General features: G+C 46.0%; 1 protein-coding gene across 1 annotated transcript in view; it reads left to right on the top strand.

The window, feature by feature from the left end:
* The first annotated feature begins 4,251 nt into the window (after nucleotides 1–4,251).
* The window catches only part of UBE2G1 (ubiquitin conjugating enzyme E2 G1), a 296,237-nt gene continuing 279,110 nt past the window's right edge, over nucleotides 4,252–21,378 (top strand). The window contains exon 1 of the mRNA XM_069226696.1: nucleotides 4,252–4,459. Coding sequence (XP_069082797.1) covers nucleotides 4,414–4,459 — 46 coding nt within the window. The 5' untranslated portion in view covers nucleotides 4,252–4,413. The remainder of the gene's footprint in view (nucleotides 4,460–21,378) is intronic.

Here is a 21,378-nt window from a genome sequence, read left to right as displayed (position 1 = left end):
AAGGTGATGTCGGTGGTTGCAGCACATCTCAGGCGGAAGGGAATAGCGGTATTCCCTTACCTGGATGATTGGTTGGTCAAAGCCAAGTCTCCAGAGCTGGTGCTGCATCACCTGCAGGTGACAACCCAGTTGTTGTTTGATCTGGGGTTTTCAGTAAACGTGCCCAAGTCTCACCTGGAGCCCTCTCAATGCCTCCTGTTCATAGGGGCAGTACTGGATACAACATTGTATCGGGCCTACCCTCCGCCTCAGCGGACTCGGGACATTCAGGCGCTGATTCCAATGTTTTGAAATGGATCAGTTGTTCCGGTCCTCAAGGTCTTACGCCTGCTTAGTCTGTTTGCTTCTTGCATTCTGTTGGTCACTCATGCACGCTGGCATATGAGGGCTCTTCAGCGGTGCCTCCGCATGCAGTGGCTTCAGCACAAAGGGAATCTCGAGGATTCAATAAGGATTTCCAGGGACACTGCAGCGAATCTTCAGTGGTGGGCAGTGGACAGCAACCTTTCCCAAGGAAGGCCGTTCTCACTGCCACCTCCAGTGGCCACAGTTGTTACGGATGCCTCCACTCTAGGGTGGGGGGCTCATCTGGGTGATCTGGAGATCAAGGGTCACTGGTCTCCGGTGGAATAGATGTTTCATATCAATCTGTTGGAGCTGTGGACGATACGTCTGGCTCTCAAGGCCTTCCTTCCTTCCCTTCGCGGTCAGTCGGTTCAAGTCCTCACGGACAACACTACAGCGATGTGGTACGTAAACAACCAGGGAGGAGTAGGGTTGTACCTTCTCTGCAGAGAGGCTCTGCTGCTCTGGTCCTGGGTTCAGGACCATCAGATTTACTTGATAGAAAATAATTTGGCCAGGGTTCTGAACGTACGTGTGGACAGACTCAGTCGGCACTTCTTGGCCGATCACGAGTGGCGTCTCCATCCAGACCTAGTCCGTTACATCTTCGAGATGTAGGGGTCTCCGCAGGTAGATCTATTCGCCACTCTGGAGAATGTGCACTGCCCGTCGTTCTGCAGTCTCCCGTATCCGTTGCAAGGAGCGTTGGGGGACATGTTTCAAATACCCTGGGACAGGCAGTTGCTTTACGCGTTTCCCCCCATACCCTTGATTCCTCGGGTCCTGAGAAAGATTCGCCAAGACAGGGCCCAAGTCATCTTGGAGGCACCGGATTGGCCGAGAAGGGTGTGGTACACAGACCTTCTACAACAATCAAAGTGCCCTCCGCTCTGTCTCCCGCTCAGGGCAGACCTCCTCTGGCAGTCGCAGGGGCAGGTTCTACACCCCCACCTCCAGATTCTGCACCTTCATGCCTGGAGATTGAACAGGGCAACCTGAGTTCTTTTTCTCTCCCACCGGATGTAGTGGATGTTATTCTATCGTCCTGGCAACACTCCACTGAATCCATTTATGCCAGTAGGTGGGCTAAATTTGTTATTTGGTGTCGAGAGAAGCAGAAAGATCCCTTGAAAGCCCACCTTTCTGATGTTTTGTTATTTGCTCTTGATTTAGCAAAGAAAGGCTGTCCAGTAGCTACAGTGAAAGGTTATTTGGCCGCTCTGTCGGCTTTTCTTTGTCTCCTGGATCAGCCCTCTTTATTTAAATCTCCGATTGTAAATAGGTTTATTAAGATCTTGCTTAATAAGTTTCCCCCCACGCCCTTTCACATGCCTCAGTGGGATTTAAATCTTGTTTTAACATTTCTGATGGGTTCACCGTTCGAGCCCATGCATTCATGTCCTTTAAGGTATTTGGTTCTGAAGGCTGTATTCCTTATTGCTATAACTTCTGCTATGAGGGTTGGGGAGCTTCAAGCCCTTTCCGTAAAACCCCCCTTTACCTTGTTTTTTTCTGATAAAGTGGTACTGAAAACCAGGGCGGCTTTCCTGACAAAAGTTGTCACTCCTTTTCATAGGGGGCAGACTATTACCCTTCCCTCTTTCTACCCTCCTCCCCACCCCTCTAAAGAGGAAGAGAGACTCCATCGATTGGACCCTAGAAGGGCTCTCAGTTTTTATATTGAGAGGACGGAAGACTTTCGCCTAGAGGATCAGCTGTTCGTGGGGTATGTTGGTCAGCGGAAGGGCAGAGCAGTTCATAAAAGAAAGAACAATCTCCAGGTGGGTCATTCTTTGTATAAAAGTTTGCTACTCACCGGCAAAGAAAGTTCCTCCTGAGGGTATCAGGACTCACTCCACCAGGGCTAAGTCGGCCACTTCGGCCCTGGCAAGGGGAGTCCTGATGGTGGACATTTGTAAGGCAGCAACTTGGGCGTCCCTCCACACTTTCGCTAAGCATTACTGCTTGGATGTTGAGGTTCGGAGGGACGGCCATTTTGCGCAATCTGTTTTACAGGATTTCTTGGTGTAATCAGACGGGCACCCACCTCCGAGTGCGGTACTGCTTTGGGACTCTATTCATAAGGTGAAGAATCCACAGATAGTTTGTATCCATTAGAAGAACAAGTTACTTACCTTCGGTAACGCTTTTTCTGGTGGATACAATAGCTACCTGTGGATTCCTTACAGTCCCACCCGCCTCCCTGTTGCCTGTCTGATTGCACTAGGAAATGTGGTTATATAGATATGTGTATCGGAGTCGCGTGGAGCCGTGCAATTTTGACGTCCTTGTCGACGTGGAGAGCTAGGAAGAGAACTTTCCGTCGGATGCTTGCGCAAGGATGAATTCATAAGGTGAGGAATCCACAGGTAGCTATTGTATCCACCAGAAAAAGCGTTACTGGAGGTAAGTAACTTGTTCTTATGAACTACACTTTTACACCCGAATCAGGTTTGGTGAAAGTCCAGAAGAAGACCATCCATCACAATGAGACACACTACGCAGAAACAACCCAAATACACATTCCTGTCAAACTCTTGACTCAAAAATATATCAGGCATTTAAGAGGGTGACCCCCATTAAGGTGAATGTGGAATGAACGTTTTTGGAGTGTGAGGTTCGAAAAGTGAGGGACTCCATTAAATTCTGTGGAGCCATTTTATTCATCAAGTGGATGAATATGAGTAAAAAAGATAACACCCTCCAAATGCAGGTGAGTTGGCAGGTGTGAACACAAACCTGTCTTTCACAGGTTTTGACGTATGATGGAAGGATCCACCCTCCTGCACTCCCACCGAAACACAACTGTAGGGAAAAGAGTACAAGCATGTCTTTTAAATGCTTCGGTGTTTGCTGTTGATTGCAATCATCTCTCTACTGGTATGTCAAAACACTACACGTCACACCAAACTTACTCATCTGGTCATTGGCATCACCTGCAAAACAACTCACTCTGAGAGCAACCTACAACCGCAATGTCTACACCAAAGTGCTGAAATGTTAAGTAATTGGCAGGTATGTGCGCAAGGCCGGTGCTAGGCATGGGCAATGTGGGCAACTGCCGAGAGCCCCTCACTTAGACTACCAACATGGGGCCCGCAAAAGTGTGACACAGCCAGTACATGACACACTGAGCATCTTGTGACCCATGACAGTGCAATTAAGAGAGAGCCTTCTCATTGCAACTGTGCCCACGGAAGGAGTTCTCCTGAAATGGCCTAGTTGCAAGAAAACACATTCTGCAGGTTTGTCCTGCCGTGGTGCCCATATAGAGGCACCATGGGATGTTGTCCATTTTCACGCACTTTAATGCACCAGCACTGTACCCTCTCAGAAGATAAGCAACCCTCACACCTCCAGTCCTTTACGAGGGTGGTGCTGCAGCCCAGGAGGAGGCTGCATAAAGCAGCTTCAGGGCCATCTACTGAGATGCAAACAGCCCTGAATGCGTCACTCGTATGCCAGTTACAGTAACCTTGCACATTCCCTTTCTGCCCGAGGCCCCAAAACCCTAGAACCGTCCCTGCGTGTGCGGTTAAAAATAATACAAAACATATTAGCATAACACAACTCTTTCAAAGATGGCTGCGGTAAATAGACCTTTGCATTGTTGCTGCTTGTGATACCATTTTCAGTTATGCTAAAGACGGCACAAGGAGTAAGGTGACGTTCCAATAGCGAGCACCCTAAGCTAGAAGAAACCACAATATGGCTGTTGACACCGCGCGGAGCCAACCTCAAAATGTCCCATATATTCAAAAACACATCTCAATATGTTCTCATCTCTCAGTTGACCTCACCAACATGGCCGCGCGCCTGAGCCTCGCTAATGACGTAGCCATGGAGGCCCCTGTCTGGAAAGCCGTGTTTCTCAGAATGGATTTTAACAAGTCCGAGTGCGCCTGCGCAGTTGCCGGCGGTGGCCTGGAGTGCGGCGAGCGGGGCTGAGGCGGTGTGAGGGGCTCGCGTACACTTACCACTTACTCTCTCTGCGGCGTTGCGTGGGGCACGGGCTGCCCAGAGTTTACACACCCGAAGCCCGTCCGCTTCCCCTTTCCCGAGTGAAGCATGACCGAGCCTCAGTCAGCGCTACTGCTGCGGAGGCAGTTGGCAGGTAAGGGGCGAGAATGAAAGGGAGCAGTGACAGTCGTGGTGACGGCAAAGTGGCAGGTAGAAAAGTGAGGTCTGCGACCCGCTCCCTCACACGCACTCTCCAGTTCACCTCCATACAACACTTACAACACTTTAGTTTGTCATCCTGTGGCCTGAAAAGTCGGGAAGGGGAGTAATATTTGTGTCCGCTATCCAGATCGGGATGTTGATAAATGTGGTCACCCCTGTCCCCTTCCCTGGCAGGACTGTTACATACGGTTTCTGGTATCTTCTTTCCATACAGGACTGTTAAATGCAGCACCCAACGCCCTATTATATGATAAAACTATTAAATGGTCTCTGCTCTAAGAGGAGTGTTAAGTAGTTTCATGTGTCTCCAAGGCAGCATTAAGTATAACACCCTTTGCCCTGTACTCTACTAGCCGGCAAATGTGACATTTGGCATTTCTGTATTGGCAGGGTACTTGTAATGCATCGTGAGCGCCCTGGGTCCTATGATTGCGTGACTGTGCCCGTTGTCTCACGTTTCTCAAATATTGCGCATGCACACCTTCACGCTAGTGACGACACAGGTTGAGCTTTATCTGCCAAGCACATGGGCCCAGCTTGATCACAAGCTCTCTTACTCACTGTACCCGTCAGTACTCCTCCTCATATCCCTACCTCTCACTCCTGTTTGCTTCAGCTTCTCTCCCAGGTGCAGCAGCAAAGAAGGTCCCCAACTCTGGTCCTCAAGCACAACATTAAACACTACCCACATAGATAACATGACAGATTCACGCACTTAATACCACTGGGCTAATGCGCTATATAACTTCAACTAGAGTGGAATATAACACGCAAGGCAGGTGTTCTGACATATTACGTGTGATATTCAGTATTAATTCATGCACAACATGTTTAGGAAGGAGGCCCTTTTTTTTTTGCCTAACGTGTTTGTCATTTTTTTTGTTAATTTTATACCTCTTAACGCCCTAATTCAAGATGCATAAACTTTTATTCACTCTGGTGTTCGAAAATGTTCGCCTTTATGCATCACGTGACAATCGTTTAATGTGACAGCCAGTAAGTATCCCTTTCTCCGACAACGACGCTTCTTTAAACACGATACCCAGTATAGACTGTCCCGGCAAAGTTTTACACTTGACACCAAGTGTCCTTTACAGTGACACGTTGTTAAATATGGCAAATATTCGAGTGCCTTACTAATGGTAAATTTAGTATTCTGTAGCCAAGCAGGTGTGATCATTGAATGCGACACCTAATGTCTCTTACCCTGACAAGGATAGATTTTGACACCTGGTACTCTGCGATGCCTGTCCTGAAACTCCAGGGTGTTTGTAAAATGAACTTACTCTGACGTGAATGCCAACAGTCTCCTCCCCTTGTGTTGCCTTTTCATACGAGCCCCCTACAGCAATCAGCACAATTGTTCTGTTCTCTGTCTGCTATACTTCCGTGAATTGATTGACTCAGATTCATTGTTGTGCATTTACAATGAGAGGACGTAAAGACTTTTTAAATTGAAGCTACAGTCACTGAAGTGAAGACAAAATGTCACCAACCGGACTAAAGCAGTCGACCAAGGGAAGGCATCAAAGAAGCTCACTGGGACAAAACTGGAGATCATGTCCGTGGGAAACAGTGTGCCTCGGCTCAGAGGTGCTTGTTCCTTGTTCAAGCCCAGTACATTTAGTCAATAATTTAGTAGTTTTAAATAGGCCCCCATGTTTTTGATACCCATTAAATCCATAATACAACTGAAATTGGCTTCTGTTTAAAATCGAATTAAATGAGTTCTCCTTCCCGAAAGTGTAGTCATTGTTGTTGTATCTTGTGACCTCAAGGTTAAATTATGCAGTGCTTACCTGGGTACCCTAGACCATGTTCTGGATACACTGCTGCTAATACAATACTTCTACCCTTTCAACTTGTGCTCTATGGCTCAGGGGCCATGTCCCCTCTGCCACTGATTTCAGTGTGCTACTCGCCCATTAAGGGATTCAGTCATACCCGTCTTTAATATACATTGAAGTTATGTACTCCACACTATATAGTCTGTCATTGGTATGTTGCTGCAGAGCCATACGTTTCGTAAACAGAGATGCACAGATCACTCTTTTTCTATCCTAGTGATTCAACCATGGTTTTAGGCTAGAATGGGACCATCTCCTCTTTAGAAGAAACGTTTCCTAGGATTCCGTGGACGATATCCATTCCCAGCTCACACAAAAAAGAGAGGTGGCATTCCAGGCCCCAACATTTGTGTCCAAGCCCAGTGTCTAATCCCTCCCCATGGCAGGCCTCAATTGACTTCTTATGCCCTTGCATGTTACTGCATTTTTTTATGATTGAATATGAGCAGACGGTCTTCATTAAATAAAAATTCATCTTCTAGTACATTAAAATTCTGTCTCGTTCATAAGTTAATTAAGGTTGTTGTTCTTAGACGTTTTTATGATTTGCAGCCCTTTATTCGTCGTATGGCTCCCAAACAGCTTTCTCAGCGTTCTGAGCACAGATGCCAGTGATAAATGGCACTCTAGACCTACTAAAATATCAGACTGCAAGGTTTTTAGATTTTTGTGTCCTTGTTGTCATTTTGGATCTTGCCTACTTGCTGTTTGATGTAATTGTTGACAAGGTGTTTATTAAATATACCTCTAATAATTACATACCTTGTTGCAGACCTTCTTTCCTCACTTATACAATCTTTACCCCCTCCTAGGTAGCTCTCCTTTATATGTGGGTATTGTTGGTGCTAACCCTTACAGGTGCTAGCACACTTCCTAGTCCGTGTGTGAAATATAGCGGCCGATCATGTTCAGTACAAAGTTCCAAGTGCCTCAGTTCTAGTTGAGAGTCCAGAAAAACCTCTGTTGTCTATCTTTCCAGTAAAACACACTCACAAGCTGGCTAGGTTCCACACTCAAAGTTTAGCAGGAGAGCATAAATCTAAAAAAAACCAATAAATGGCCACAGGTACTTTTAAACAGGTTGAAGCATGTCTCTGCAGCCCTTTTTCAAACAGGCATTGGAACATACAGCAAGTTATGCTGTTAGGAGTATTTCTACATGCTTCCTGCCGCTAACTGTTTTTAGGTCTCACCGAAACAGCACATACATTTTGTTTATTAAAAGGCGCTTGAATCATTCCCATTGCTTACCATTTGTTGCCTGTATTGTCACTCCTATTTGCTGGCACCTGATTGGCAAGCGTGTGCCGGTTCCACTTCCTCTTATTTTGTTTGGAGCATTGACCAAATACTGATTGCTTCATTTTGATTAGTGTCCTTCTGCTGCTCGTTCTGTGATTGAGGTACACTTTTTTTTCTTTTCTACTTCTGTCATTGGCCTTTTTGCTTCTTTTCTCCCACCTTCCACATTGAAGTTGTCTGTTTCTGATGGATACAACTACCTGTGGATTCCTCACCTAATGAATTCTCCCAATGCGCCAGCATTCAATGGAAATTTTCTTCCCAGCTCTGCACATCGACGAGGATGTCACTATTGCCCGACTCCCACCGACTCCGTCTGACGTCATCGTGGCAAAAAGAAGTCCTCGCTGACGTCTGTTCCCTTTTTTCCGTGCCTTCAAATCATAATGGTTTTTCTCCTGGCTCTTGGGAAGCTACTGTTTCTCGAAGGTGTTAATTTGTTAAAATGTCTCCACCTTGTAAATCAGGGTTCAAGCCTTGTAGAGAGTGTGGGGGTCATATGTTGGTGATGGGCACGCATAATGACTGCTTGTGGTGTTTGAGCTCCAAGCATGACGTGGAGGAGTGTGGTTTGTGTCAAAAAATTAACCCAAAGGAGCTCAAGGAGCGAGAGGCCAAGCTGTTTTTGGCCAAGGCTAAAAAAAAAAAAGAGCAGCATGGACATCGGAGGTCATCTTCAGGGAAGTCCTCGAGGTCGCATAGGAGACGGCATCAACATGATTCCCAGCGTCAACATTATTCCTGACGCCGTTCGGAGAGGGACCGATCCCGGTCGAGGTCACCATCTATTCGGCGGCGTCCGGCGTGGGATGTCAGTCCGACGGTGACTCCTCAGGCTTCGTTGGCGGTGTTTAAGGTGGTCGAGCCGTCTCAGAGTCCTGGCTTCTCGCCTGCAGCGCAGTCGGAGGTGCCTGATCCGACGCTGCAGGAGTATCCACCATTCCCGGCTCCAGAAGCAGATCCGACAGCATTCTTGAATGGTATGTTTAATATTTTTAACTCCATGGCCCCTGGCGGTGCACCGGCTGGTCCCTCAGGTCCGTTGGCTTTTGGAGTGGGCGTTCCGGCTTCATACAAGCCAACACCAGTCATGCCCTTCTGTCCAGCAGAGGGTGCTGGTCTGGCGCCGTTGCTGTTGGCATCGCCGAGGAGACCTTCGAGGCCGGTGGTGCCGATGACTTCGCCACGAATCCCTTCAACGCCGGGGACAAGAGCCCGTTTATCCATGATGCCGATGGATCCGGTATCGGATGAATCCGGAGACCAGAGTGTGTCTCCTGGCCCTCGTCAGCCGAGGTCATCGGCGTCGGCCAATTCTATGTCGACGCTGAGGATAGAGGCCAGGCTGCGTTCAAGAAGAAAGGCTCTGAGGCTTTTGGAGGAGCAAGAGTATAGAAGGCAGCTCCTGGAGGAAGGAGAGATCGCTGAGCCCCTGGGAGACTTTCAGGGTTTGGACTCCGCGAGTGGTCTCAATACTTCCCCTGAGTGGGATCTAGCCTCTCCTGGGGAATTTACTGAGGAGGCTGCCTCGTTCCATACGGTGATAAGGAAGGCGGCAGACTTTCTGGACCTTCCACTGCCGGCAGCTGAGGTAAAGACTAACATTCTGATGGAAGTCTTGCATCCTGCTTCGGCTGCTGCGGAACCACTCCTTCCGTTCAATGAGGCTCTTACAGAACCAATCCTGGAAGTATGGAGGAAGCCTATATCTTCGACTACTGTAAGCAGATCTGTGGCGAGAATATATAGAGTGGCTCCTGGGACCCAGGATTCCTCTCTCGGCATCTGACTGGAGAGTCTGGTGGTTCAGGCCTCGTGCTCCTCACGTTCGGCTCCTGGTTCCTTCCCTGGGGCTCCATCGGCCAGGGAGTTGAAAAGGATGGAGCAATCTGCCAAGAAGAGTTTTTCTTCATGCAGTATGGCCCTTACGTCTGCAAATGCCACTTGTGTTTTGGGCAGGTATATTCATGCCCTGATGGATGCGGCCAAGGCTGTGCTACCTGATTTGCCTCCGGATATGCGGGGTCTCCTGTCTGATGCGCAAGCGGCAGCGAATCAGGTTATTCAGTCGGGGCTGGATACGTGGGACTCGGTGGCCAGGGCAATGGGCACATGTGTGGTCACTGGGAGACATACATGGTTGAGGTCTTCTGGATTTCCAAGAAATGTACAGACGACCCTGTTGGACTTGCCGTTTGATGGGGACAAGTTGTTTGGTTCCAAAGCTGACTCTGCCTTAGAGCGCGTTAAGGAGAGCAGGGCTACTGCCAAGTCCCTAGGCTTCCAGACTTCTACGACCACCCAGTTCAAGTCTTTTAGAAGGTTCAGGGGGTTTGGAAGAGGAGTTTTCTTTCTGGGGAGACCCCTACCAGCACGCCAACAACCGTCTTGTCTTCCCTATAGGTCCTATAGAGGGTGGGGTAGGGTTAGAACGAGAGTAGCCACCCAGCAGCACCCTGCCTCTTTCTCTGGGGGGGGGGGTGCAACAGGGAAAGCAGCCTTAGTCCTCATCCATTGCATCCCATGCTTCTCCTATAGGGGAAAGGTTGTTTTATTTTCTCCGCATGCAGGAGTTGATCACATCGGACTCCAGGGTCCTCAATATTGTGGGGAAAGGTTATGCCCTTCCTTTTTCAGGAGTTTTCCCCTCCCATCCCTCCCTGTCCATCCTTTTGCATAGAAGACCATCTCCTGTTGTTGCAGCATGAGTTCTAGTCCTTTTATCGAAAGGTGCAGTGGAGTTGGTTCCAGAGCAGGAAAGGGGTCAGGGTTGTTACTCAAGATATTTCCTGATCCCCAAGAAGGATGGTTGTTTGAGGCTGGTCCTGGACCTGGGGGTTTTGAATTGGTTCCTCAAACAGGAGAAATTCAAAATGCTAACTTTAGCGCAGGTGCTTCTGGCGTTTAACAAAGAAGATTGGATGGTGTCTGTCGACTTACAGGATGCTTACTTTCATATCCCTATTCTGCAGTTGCACAGGAAGTATTTCCGGTTTGTGGTAGGGTTGCAACACTACCAGTTTGCGGTCCTTCCTTTTGGTCTTACTTCAGCACCTCGAGTCTTCACGAAGGTGATGGCGGTGGTTTCAGCAAATCTCAGGAGGAAGGGAATATCGGTGTTCCCTTACCTGGACGATTGGTTGATCAAAGCAAAGTCTCCGGAGCTCGTGCTGCATCACCTGCAAATAACAACCCAGTTGTTGTTCGATCTGGGGTTTTCGGTAAACATGCCCAAATCTCACATGGAGCCCTCTCAACGCCTCTTGTTCATAGGGGCAGTACTGGACACAACATTGAACTGGGCCTATCCTCCGCCTCAGCGGATTCAGGACATTCAGGCGTTGATTCCAATGTTTCAAAGTGGAGTGGTTGTTCCAGTCCTCAAGGTCCTTCGTCTGCTCGGTCTGTTCGCTTCTTGCATTATGTTGGACACTCATGCACGCTGGCCTATGAGGGCTCTTCAGTGGTGCCTCCGCAGGCAGTGGTTTCAGCACAGAAGGGATCTTGAGGAGTCAAAGATCTCCAGAGACACGGCAGCGGATCTACGATGGTGGGCTGTGGACGGCAATCTTTCCCAAGGAAGGCTGTTTTTGCTACCACCACCAGTGGCCACGGTTATAATGGATGCCTCCACTCTAGGGTGGGGAGCTCATCTGGGGAACTTGGAGGTCAAAGGTCATTGGTCTCCAGTGAAACAGATGTTTCATATCAGTCTGGTAGAATTGCGGGCGATATGTTTGGCTCTCAAGGCCTTCCTCCCTTCCCTTTTCAGTCAGTCGGTTCAGGTCCTGACGGACAACACTACCGCGTTGTGGTACATCAACAAGCAGGGAGGAGTAGGGTCGTACCTTCTTTGCAGAGAGACTCTGCGGCTCTGGTCTTGGGCACAGGACCATCAGGTTAGCGTAGTAGCAAACCATCTGGCCGGAGTTCTGAACATACGTGTGGACAGTCTGTCGACACTTCTCGATCAATCACGAGTGGCGTCTCCATCCAGACCTGGTCCTTCACATCTTCCGGATGTGGTAATTCCCTCAGGTAGACCTCTTTGCCACTCGGGAGAACGCGCACTGCCAGTTGTTCTGCAGTCTCCAGTATCCGGTGCGAGGGGCATTGGGCGATGCATTTCAGATGTCCTGTTATGGGCAGTTGCGTTACGCATTTCTCTCCCCGCCCCCCCCTCCCATACCCTTGATTCCTCGGGTTCTGAGGAAGATTCGCCAAGACCGGGCCCAATTCATTTTAATAGCTCTGGATTGGCCAAAAAGGGTGTGGTACTCTGACCTTCTCCAACTCTCACTGTGCCCTCCGCTCAGTTTCCCTCACAGGGCAGATCTCCTCTCGCAGTCACAGGGACAGGTTCTACACCTCCAGAGCCTGCACCTTCATGCTTGGAGATTGAACAGGGCAATCTGAGTTCCTTTTCTCTCCTGCCAGAAGTGGTGGACATTATTTTATCGGCCAGGCGACATTCCACCAAACCCATCTATGCTGGTAGATGGGCAAAATGTGTTGCTTGGTTTGCAGAGAAGCATATTAATCCTTTACGGGCCCATTTGTCGGCCATTTTATTATTTGCGTTGTCCTTGGAGCAGAGGGGTTGTGCATTTGCGACTGTTAAGGGTTATCTGTCGGCCTTTCTGTGCCTTCCCGATCAACCCTCTTTATTGAAGTCCCCTATAGTTATAAGGTTCTTAAAGGGTCTTACTAATAGGTTTCCTCCCACTCCGTTTATTATGCCTCAGTGGGATTTGAATTTAGTTCTTACATTCCAGATGGGTTCACCGTTTGAACCTTTACATTCATATCTGTTAAGGTTGTTAGTATTAAAGACTGTTTTTCTCATAGCTATCACGTCGGCTAGGCGAGTGAGTAAACATTAAGTGCCTAGTGTTTAAACCCCCTTTTACTTCTTTTTATGCAGACAAGTAGGTGCTGAGGACCAGGGCGGCTTTCCTACCAAAGGTTGTTACACCCTTCCATGTGGGACAATCTATAATGCTCTCGTCTTTTTCTACCCTCCTCCCCATCCATCAAAAGAGGAGGAGAGACTGCATCGGCTTGACCCGAGGAGAGCTTTAAATTTCTACATCGAGAGAACGAGAGGGTTCCAGGTGGACGATCAGCTCTTCATTGGCTACGTGGGGAAGAGGAAAGGCAAGGTGGTCCACGAAAGCAAAGAAGGTTCCTCCTGTTGGAATTAGAGCCCATTCCACCAGGGCTAAGTCGGCCTCTTCGGCCTTGGCTAGAGGCGTACCTGTGGATTAAATTTGTAAGGCCGTGACTTGGGCTTCCCTCCATAAGTTTGCAAAGATTTATTGCTTGGACTTAGAGGTTAGGAGGGATGGCCATTTTGCACGGTCCGTGATGCAGGATTTCTTGGTTTGACCATTCAGGCACCCGCCACCGAGTGCGGTACTGCTTTAGGACTCTATTCATTAGGTGAGGAATCCACAGGTAGTTGTATCCATCAGAAGAACAAGTTACTTACCTTCGGTAACGCCTTTTCTGGTGGATACACTAGCTATCTGTGGATTCCTCACGGTCCCACCCGCCTCCCTGTTGCCTAGTTGGTCATACCAAGATTTCCTAGAGTGAATGTAAATTTGATTGTATATGTACACATGTGGTATATATAAAGATGTTTATATTTTGCTGCTTTTATTTAAATATTACGTATTATATGTCAAGTATGTGAAGTCAGGTGATCACCTGTTCGCCTCAGAGGCACATAAAAAAATGATGAAACCTGACGTCAGCACGCCGGCGAGGTCCTCTTATTGCCACGATGACGTCAGACAGAGCCGCGTGGGAGTTGGGCAATAGTGACGTCCTCGTCACCTTGCAGAGCTGGGAAGAAAATTTCCGTCGAATGCTGGCGCATTGGGAGAATTCATTAGGTGAGGAATCCACAGGTAGCTAGTGTATCCACCAGAAAAGGTGTTACCGAAGGTAAATAACTTGTTTGTTGTCCCTCCACCTGCCATAAGAAGAAAAAAAAAGTGATATGATGTGGTTAGCTCTGGCTGAGTCATAGCACTTTATTTCTTCTTTTTAGCCATGCTGTACAGCCACGTTGCTGTACAGCACGGGTAAGAGACATATTCAAAACCAATAGCTCTTGCATAGGTGTGTCCTATTGGCTTAGCCTGCTCTTGTTATCTAGTTGTCTCTGTGTGGCTGATGGTATTTTATAATAGCATATATGTAGGGTACTTTTTATTTTGCTGAAACTTCTTTCATCATTTTGGTGCCATTAACCAGCACTAGCCATTTTGGGGATGCAGTGGGAGAGGGGTCGGGGGCGTTGGAGGTATTGTAACCTTTTTTGGATACTCTTTTCTTTGGTGGCCCATCATGTGCAGAGGCACTGGCTTCCCCTATTTAAGGTGGGTTGGTGGGTGAGCGTGTTGAAGGCACGCCAGTCAGGTCTGCTCAGCGACCATCGCCAGTCATGCTGCCCGAGCTCCCCCAGATGAGGTGCAATTAGTTTACTTTGGCTACCAGCATATCCCATAATTTTACATTTACGCCTCAATCTACTTGTAACAGCTAATTACAATCTTGAGTTACCAACAAGGTCATAAATACATTACTATCTATTGCTTTGAGGCATGATGCAGAGTTCTCAATCTACCATCTCTTCCGAAATACTCCACAATAATGTAATTTATTTCTCACTCTGACTTTGATTTTGTAGTTTAAATCGAAGCCTGGCTTCACGAAGCAGCAGTCTGATCATTGCTCTAGCTATTCCCAATGGGTTTAACAGGGATGTGGAATTCCTATCGCCCGACGCCCGGGACCTCTTGTTTGGGGTCAAGGGTAACAAGTTTTTATGTTTACTTTGTCCTTGGGACAAGTAGGCCCAACCCTCTGCAGCACAAACCCTTTGGTTGCCTGTTTACAGAGAGTGGAACTCTCTGCAGTTGAGGTAATGTGTTTCCAATAGATAATGCTGTTCGAACTTGTATTTATGGTTCATTATTTGAAAGCCTTCATTATTAGGGTGAGTGCTGTAAATAAATGTTTTAAGGTCACACTTCACTACTGACGTTGGTTCCAGTACAAAAAAAAAACGTGTATACACATGTTTGAAAAGTTTAGGCTATGATGCTAAGTATAATGCTCCCAGAATGCTCTCTGATTAGAGGCAAATGAAGTGTCATTTAGTAAAATGTTTTGATGCATGCTAGTATTACCCAAAAATATTTCTAATGGAAAATCAGTGTAACCATTTTCAACACGATTATGGGAAGCATGAAAATAAACAAACACTGACAAAGCCAACTGATCTGACATATTTTTAAAAGTCTTTTAGTTTCATCAATGCGTGTCTTGTTTTGACATGGCTTTTGTAACACTTTATTGTTGTGGGAGCTACCAGGCCCTCAACATTGTAACAAACACTGGCAAAAAAAACCCAAAACGTTTTTGAACTCTAAAAGCACACGTTGCCACCAGTGGCATAACAAAGGCCCCTCAGCCGCCCTCCAGGGGGCCCCTTCAGCACAGCACCTGCCCTGAGTGAGTCTGGATAGGGGGCTCCTCCATGTTCTTTGCAAAGGGGCACCCTCCAGTTTCGTTACGTCACTGATTGCCACTGTAGTTCCTGGCACTGAACAAAACTACTGTGTGTGCCAATATGCTCCTTGTGGAAGAGCAGAATGCAATCACTCACAGTAAAGCCAGCCAAAAGAGAGAGAAATCGAAGTTTAATAAAAACGAAATGTCTTTGTTAACACCAGACCTAATTAGGGACCAAGACCCACGTGTAGGTAGCTTTTTGCATGTCGCAAACAGCGACTTTCGCTGTGTGCGACATGCAAAAAGCACATTGCGATGCACAAACCCAGTTTTGCGATTCGGTAACCTGGTTACCGAATCGCAAAACGGGTTTGCGACTCGCAATTAGGAAGGGGTGTTCCCTTCCTAATTGCGACTTGCAGTGCAACGTAGGATTGTTCTGCGAACGCGGGCGCAAACCAATCGCAGTTTGCACCCATTTCAAATGGGTGCTAACACTTTCGCAAAAGGGAAGGGGTCACCATCCTACATTCGGATTTGCGATTCGCAAATTGCAACTCGCTCTGACTCACAATTTGCGGGTCGCAAATCTGAACCTACCTAAATGTGGCCCCAGATTCTTAAAGAAAGTCACAAAAGTGCACCCATGGTATATGTCGTACCCCTATAAAATATTTGTGAACTGTATTTTAGCATGGGTAAATACGCATGTGTAGATTTGCTCATGTGAAAATCTATTGAGCATTTGCAAGTTCATTTTCCCTCCGGCCACTTTCTTCCCAACCCTGGAAGAAGTTCTAATTCTGCCATTGTCAGGAGTAAATGTCCAACCTTTCTTATTATGGGAAAATATTAGAGAGAAGCTGGTGAAAATCTTTAAAACATGCAGGTTAGTAGGTTTGCAGACTCAAAGGCATTCCAGCCCTGGAACTATTGCTTACTGCTTCCTCCAGCCCCAGTATGCAGATCTTCAGAAAGGTGGCAAAATAAGGAAATTGCTACAGTAGGGATTGAAACTGCAAGTATTCAAGCCCTACTATGGTAGTAGCCCTGGCATAATCAGAGAGGTTATTATCAGAGCTCTTATATAATGAGATTGCTGCCGTAATTTGGCGCCACACTACATGACACCAAAGGGACAAGTAGATCATTTTACAGGACAAGTAGATTTGAGAAGCAACCTGTCCCCTGGACAAGTAGATATTTTAATAAATTCCACACCCCTGGTTTAAGATATTTAGATTTGATAGACCACTGGGTAGAGGTGGTGGGATGGCTGGTGTTTTTAAAGAAGTATACTCTGTTTCCTCTTTGCAGCTAGACTTCTTTGTCTGGGTGGAATTACATGGCTTTAAGGTAATGTTATTCCCTGAAATTCTGATTCGTCCTCCTCATCCTGATCATAATTTCATTGTTAATGTACTTGATTTATTTTGTTCTCTGATTTTTATCTAGTTCTAATCTTCTTTTACTGGGAACTTAAGGTTCTGGGTGGGCTGCTCCTCTTAGCTCAACAGAACTGCTCGACCAGTGCCTCTTCCTTGGTCTTGAACTGTTCGTTCGAGGTCCTACATGTATCTAGGAACACACTTGGTTATTGTTTTTATTTTTTCTTTAATTACTTCTAACATAATCGACTGACCATTCCTTTTCAGGACCAAATGTCCTAAACTTGACACAACGCTCAGAAGATGCCACCAACATTTCCACCAATTTTGAGCTTTCTGAGCCAACCTCCGGTTTCCACTCATATTGCCCCAGTTAAACCTCTTTCCACATCTCTTCATTCTCTTCTACTTTCCAACAAATCAAGATCTGCCTGACAGACCTGTCCAGCTTGCCTGTTAATTTTAAGCATCAACTGTTCTCCCTGCTTTCACAGACTTATACAACTCATCTGAGACTTCAGTCGTCCTAGCTAGTTTCCTGAATCCTTAAAAAGACAACTACAGACCATTCTCCCCTAGTCCTTACTGTGATCTTGGAAACGTATGTTAACATTCAGACATCCTACCTATAAGCCTGCTCTGTTGGACCCTGTTAAATCGAGTTTTAGACCTTTACTCAGCACTGAGTCAGCACTTGTCCTGGTAGTGGATGAACTTCACCTGGAACATGATGAAGGGAATAGTGCAGTACTGATTCTTAAATCTCTGTGCCGCATTTGACACCATTTCACAAAGATCCTTTTTAAACAGGACCAGTGAGATAAGAGTCAGTAGATGAGCCTTAACCTGGCTTACTTCCTACCTTTGCACACTTTCTAAGGTGGTCAAGAATTCGAAAATCGATGTCTAAGATCTTTCCAGTTCCTTGTGGAGTTAGTAAGAGTTCCTCATTGAGGCCCACTTTTTTAACATCTGCGTGGCCCTCTTGGGACATCTTCTATGCTCTTTTGGCCATTTTCTTCATTCTGTTGGTAACACCTAGCTAGCTATCTGCCTTGATAAATCTAGATATTCAGATGAATTTCAGCAGCGGCTGACTAGATGGATCCTAATGCTCTTAAAAGGAACACTAATAAGGCAGAGATCCGTATCGTAGGGCATTTCAGCACCACATAAACAGTTTGTTTGCGATCCTCATATTCAGGCCCGCTCCTGCCTTATGACAGTCTTGAAAAACTTTGGCTTTCATCTTGATACGCTTTCCTTTACTACTCAAGTTAATAAGGCCATCTTCTCATTTTTTCCAGTTTAAGACCCTAAAGCAAATTATTCTTTGGTTGGTGACCCAAACTCTCATTCCTAAGGTGCAGTCACTTCAGAAATAGGCTGCACATCTAACCTATGGACCAGAAGGACTCAGATTACTCCTTAAATGCAGACACTCTATCAGCTTCCAATGGAAAAGCAGATACACTTCAAATCAATCCCATTGCACTTGACACAAAAACTTCCATATGTGCACTCCTTCTTGTGTCCTCTGCTCACTTTTCTAATAACAATCTCACTTTGCCTTCCTTCAAGAAAGCACAGTGTGCTGGCTGGCTCACTGCTAAACTCTGGAATGATCGCCCACATTTTCTCAAACATTCAGATCAGCACCTTCTTTTCAGAAAACATTACTCTTCGAGTAAGCAGCGCTCTTGTTTGTCCTATTCCTGAAGTTGCTTTTGGCTGCTAACTATAGAATGCCTTTTTGTAACCGAAATCAGCATCACTTTGCTCCCTCTCATTTGTAACAAAATATAAGGCTTTAAATGTGAGCCTGGATAGTAGATTAGAAGAATATAACAATGGCTAATGACTAGTATGTGATGGAACAACCCCTTCAGGGATTGAAGCTCCTACCAGTCCCCTGTAACTTTCCCACACTGTTCGTAACCCTAGCCCTCCCTCAGTGTTGACTTGTTGAATGTTTCCCTTTTACTGCCCACCAGGAAATCTGTGTCGAGTGTCTTCTCTCCATTTTTCACACCTTGATGCTTCTCACAAGGATAGGGTGTGAGAGAAGGCCTGGTGCCTGGTGCCTTGTGCCTGTGTGTTCTGGTGTTAGGTTCCGTTGCGTCCATTCTTTCTACTCATGCTGTTGGCCCTGATTTTCGGGGTCCCTTTTTGTTAGAGGTGATTACAGGTCCGGTCCAGTTAGTCTGCCCTCCTAAAGTGCCTATGAGAACTTCCTCTGCGATGAAATCCCACTTCACTTCACAAACCCAGTGAGTAAGAGCCTCTAGAAAAATCCACAACCAACTGTACCGTCATACTCCAAGGACCAGCCAGTCAGATGATTCCCCACCGGGCCTCTGCAACCCCGGTCATCCAAGAAACCGGTAATTAATTATCTCTTACGTCGTCCTTTTTTCGTGGAGGAATAATGTAGTTGGCTTCCTTTCAGGCTTCAGGAAACATAACTTATGTAGTACTTGGATAGCAAAGCCCTCTGTTGCCCCAATGCACACTTGCTCATACCATACTTGTAGGGGAGAAGAGCCTACCATTGGTCCTCAATCTATAATTTTGTGAATTAACAAAAAGAAATGAACAGTACTCATGTAGACAGAATATCCTTTAGATGCTAATCCTTAGCAACCATGAAGGAACATGATCAAACAGCTGGGCAAATCATATCTCTGTTTAGCCCCACCTGAAAACCACGAGGTTTGGATCGTTTTGAGGTAGAGGGAGGAGAATAGCAGGTTTCTGAACATGACTCTTGTACTGAGAGACTTAATTTTTCTAGTTCTAAGTAACTTGTGCTCTTCAGTAAGCCAAGGACCTCTGAGCACTTCTTGGAGAGTTTCTAACCTCCTGTGAGTCATGGTCGCAGACATCTGCGATTATCACCTAAATTTTAATCACGATTTGGTGCAAACAGAAGTTTGACTCAAAATTATATCACCAGCTCTTTGGTAATCAGGGCCTTAATGTGCAAAACAGTTAGTTACTTGGTATTGGCATAAAAACCTTTGGTTGCACCTCACCTTCTACAGAAAGTTTTTGTTTTTCAATAAAGAAAGACTAAGTTCCTGGTTTTGATTCCAGTACACATTAATTATTGGAATGTTTTTTCCATCCTTGAAAACAGTCCTAAATCTAGCCACAATTTTTTTGGGCTAATTAAAGCATTGCCTGCTCTCTTTAGAGCTTGCTTTGGCCAATGTAGTGTAAAAAAAAAACAAATCCAACCCCTTTCTCTTTTAAAGAAAGCTTACTTTCCAACCAGACCTTGACTTTAAGACTGGTAGAGCGTAGCGCTTGCTACTCCTCGGGAGCTGTTGCAGCACTTTCTGGCAAGTCACATGCTACCAGGGAACCCAAGGTTAGTGGTTAATCCAACGTTGATGGGTTCTTGGTGTTAGTCTTATGCTCTCAAGGAAACCGGTCCATGCATTTACTCCATTATTTGTGGTATATTAATTCAATACGAGTTGGGTATGATTATTAGTGCGGAGGTACGTGAAAAGCTTGGTGCAGTAAATTGATAAGATAGAGGATATTGTTGGATTGCAGGTATGTTTTTAAAGAAAGCTACCGTCCATGAAATGAGCTCTGTTCTATTTGCAGAAATGTAATTATAGAGCATAAGGTAGACACTTGTTCGACATGGAGTAAGCTATGCTCTGACAGAGGAGGTATGCAGAGGATATAGTTTATCATTCAATAGAAAAGAGAGGGAAACAATCAATTTTAAGTCGAGGACACTTTTTCATGCAGCGGTTTATGTATGTAGAGTTGTAGAAAGTTTTTGACATGTCAGATAGTATATTGTAGCGTGTGTAGTGCTTACTACCCCTGTGTGGGCCACTAAAGTTCTTATCCACATAGAAAGCACCCTACACCATGTGGGTGCATGATTGAAAGTGTGTTGTCTTTGCTTTACGCCCTTGTGGGAAGTGATGTCGTTATTGTGTCTTGGGAAGCAGAGCTTAGGATGTGATGAATATGTGTGAGACAAACATGTATTTTTACAGTTTCTGATATGCTGGCATAGTTGATTATCTCTCGGAGTCCCCTTATTGTGTCTATAATTTTGTGTTTTAAACACCATTTTTTATGCTGGTTGTTTATAGAGGAGGTGTAGGTGAAAATGAATGATCTGTTTTGCAAAAGTTGAGATAGGAAGCTTGTCCGAAATTTGTTATTTTATGGACCTCTTCCCATGGTGTATTGTTGTTGCCTGCATCCACCACAGTATAAATCTAGATATCCTAAGTGTTTGAATGGTAGGGCAAACTACATGGGTAGAGCTGTGAGGAGGGTGGCTGGGTAACATAAATGCTAAAGAAGATGGGTGAGAAAGGTTAGCTCTTTGGAACTCCACAGGTACTTTGACAAATTACAGTACAATGCTTCATGGCATTGCTGGCTAAGTCCCATTCTTCAAACATTTGCAATGCAATGGGTCTCACGTTTGTGAGAGTTAAAGCTATTGGCACTGTAAATGACCATGTCTTTTACCCATGTATTTTGGTTTGGAGTCAATGTGTGTGGAGTGGAATTTTGTGGGTTGGATTGCAATTGTGTGGGGTCGAATTGTGTAGTGTGTTTGTGTAGTGGAATTATGTGGCATGGTGAATGCATAGAGCTGCACAAAATAGATATAAAGGAAGAAGGAGATGGATAGGTAGTTTGTAGGAAGGTTTAGGGTGTTATTATGTGGCATGGTGTTGAGTAGTATTTTTGTGTGGAATTAAGTGGCATGTTGTGAAGTTGAATTTATGTAATACAGCGGA

The sequence above is a fragment of the Pleurodeles waltl genome, chromosome 3_2 (assembly GCF_031143425.1).
Source record: "Pleurodeles waltl isolate 20211129_DDA chromosome 3_2, aPleWal1.hap1.20221129, whole genome shotgun sequence".
NCBI lineage: Eukaryota > Metazoa > Chordata > Amphibia > Caudata > Salamandridae > Pleurodeles > Pleurodeles waltl.
This window is presented reverse-complemented; position numbering and strand designations above follow the sequence as displayed.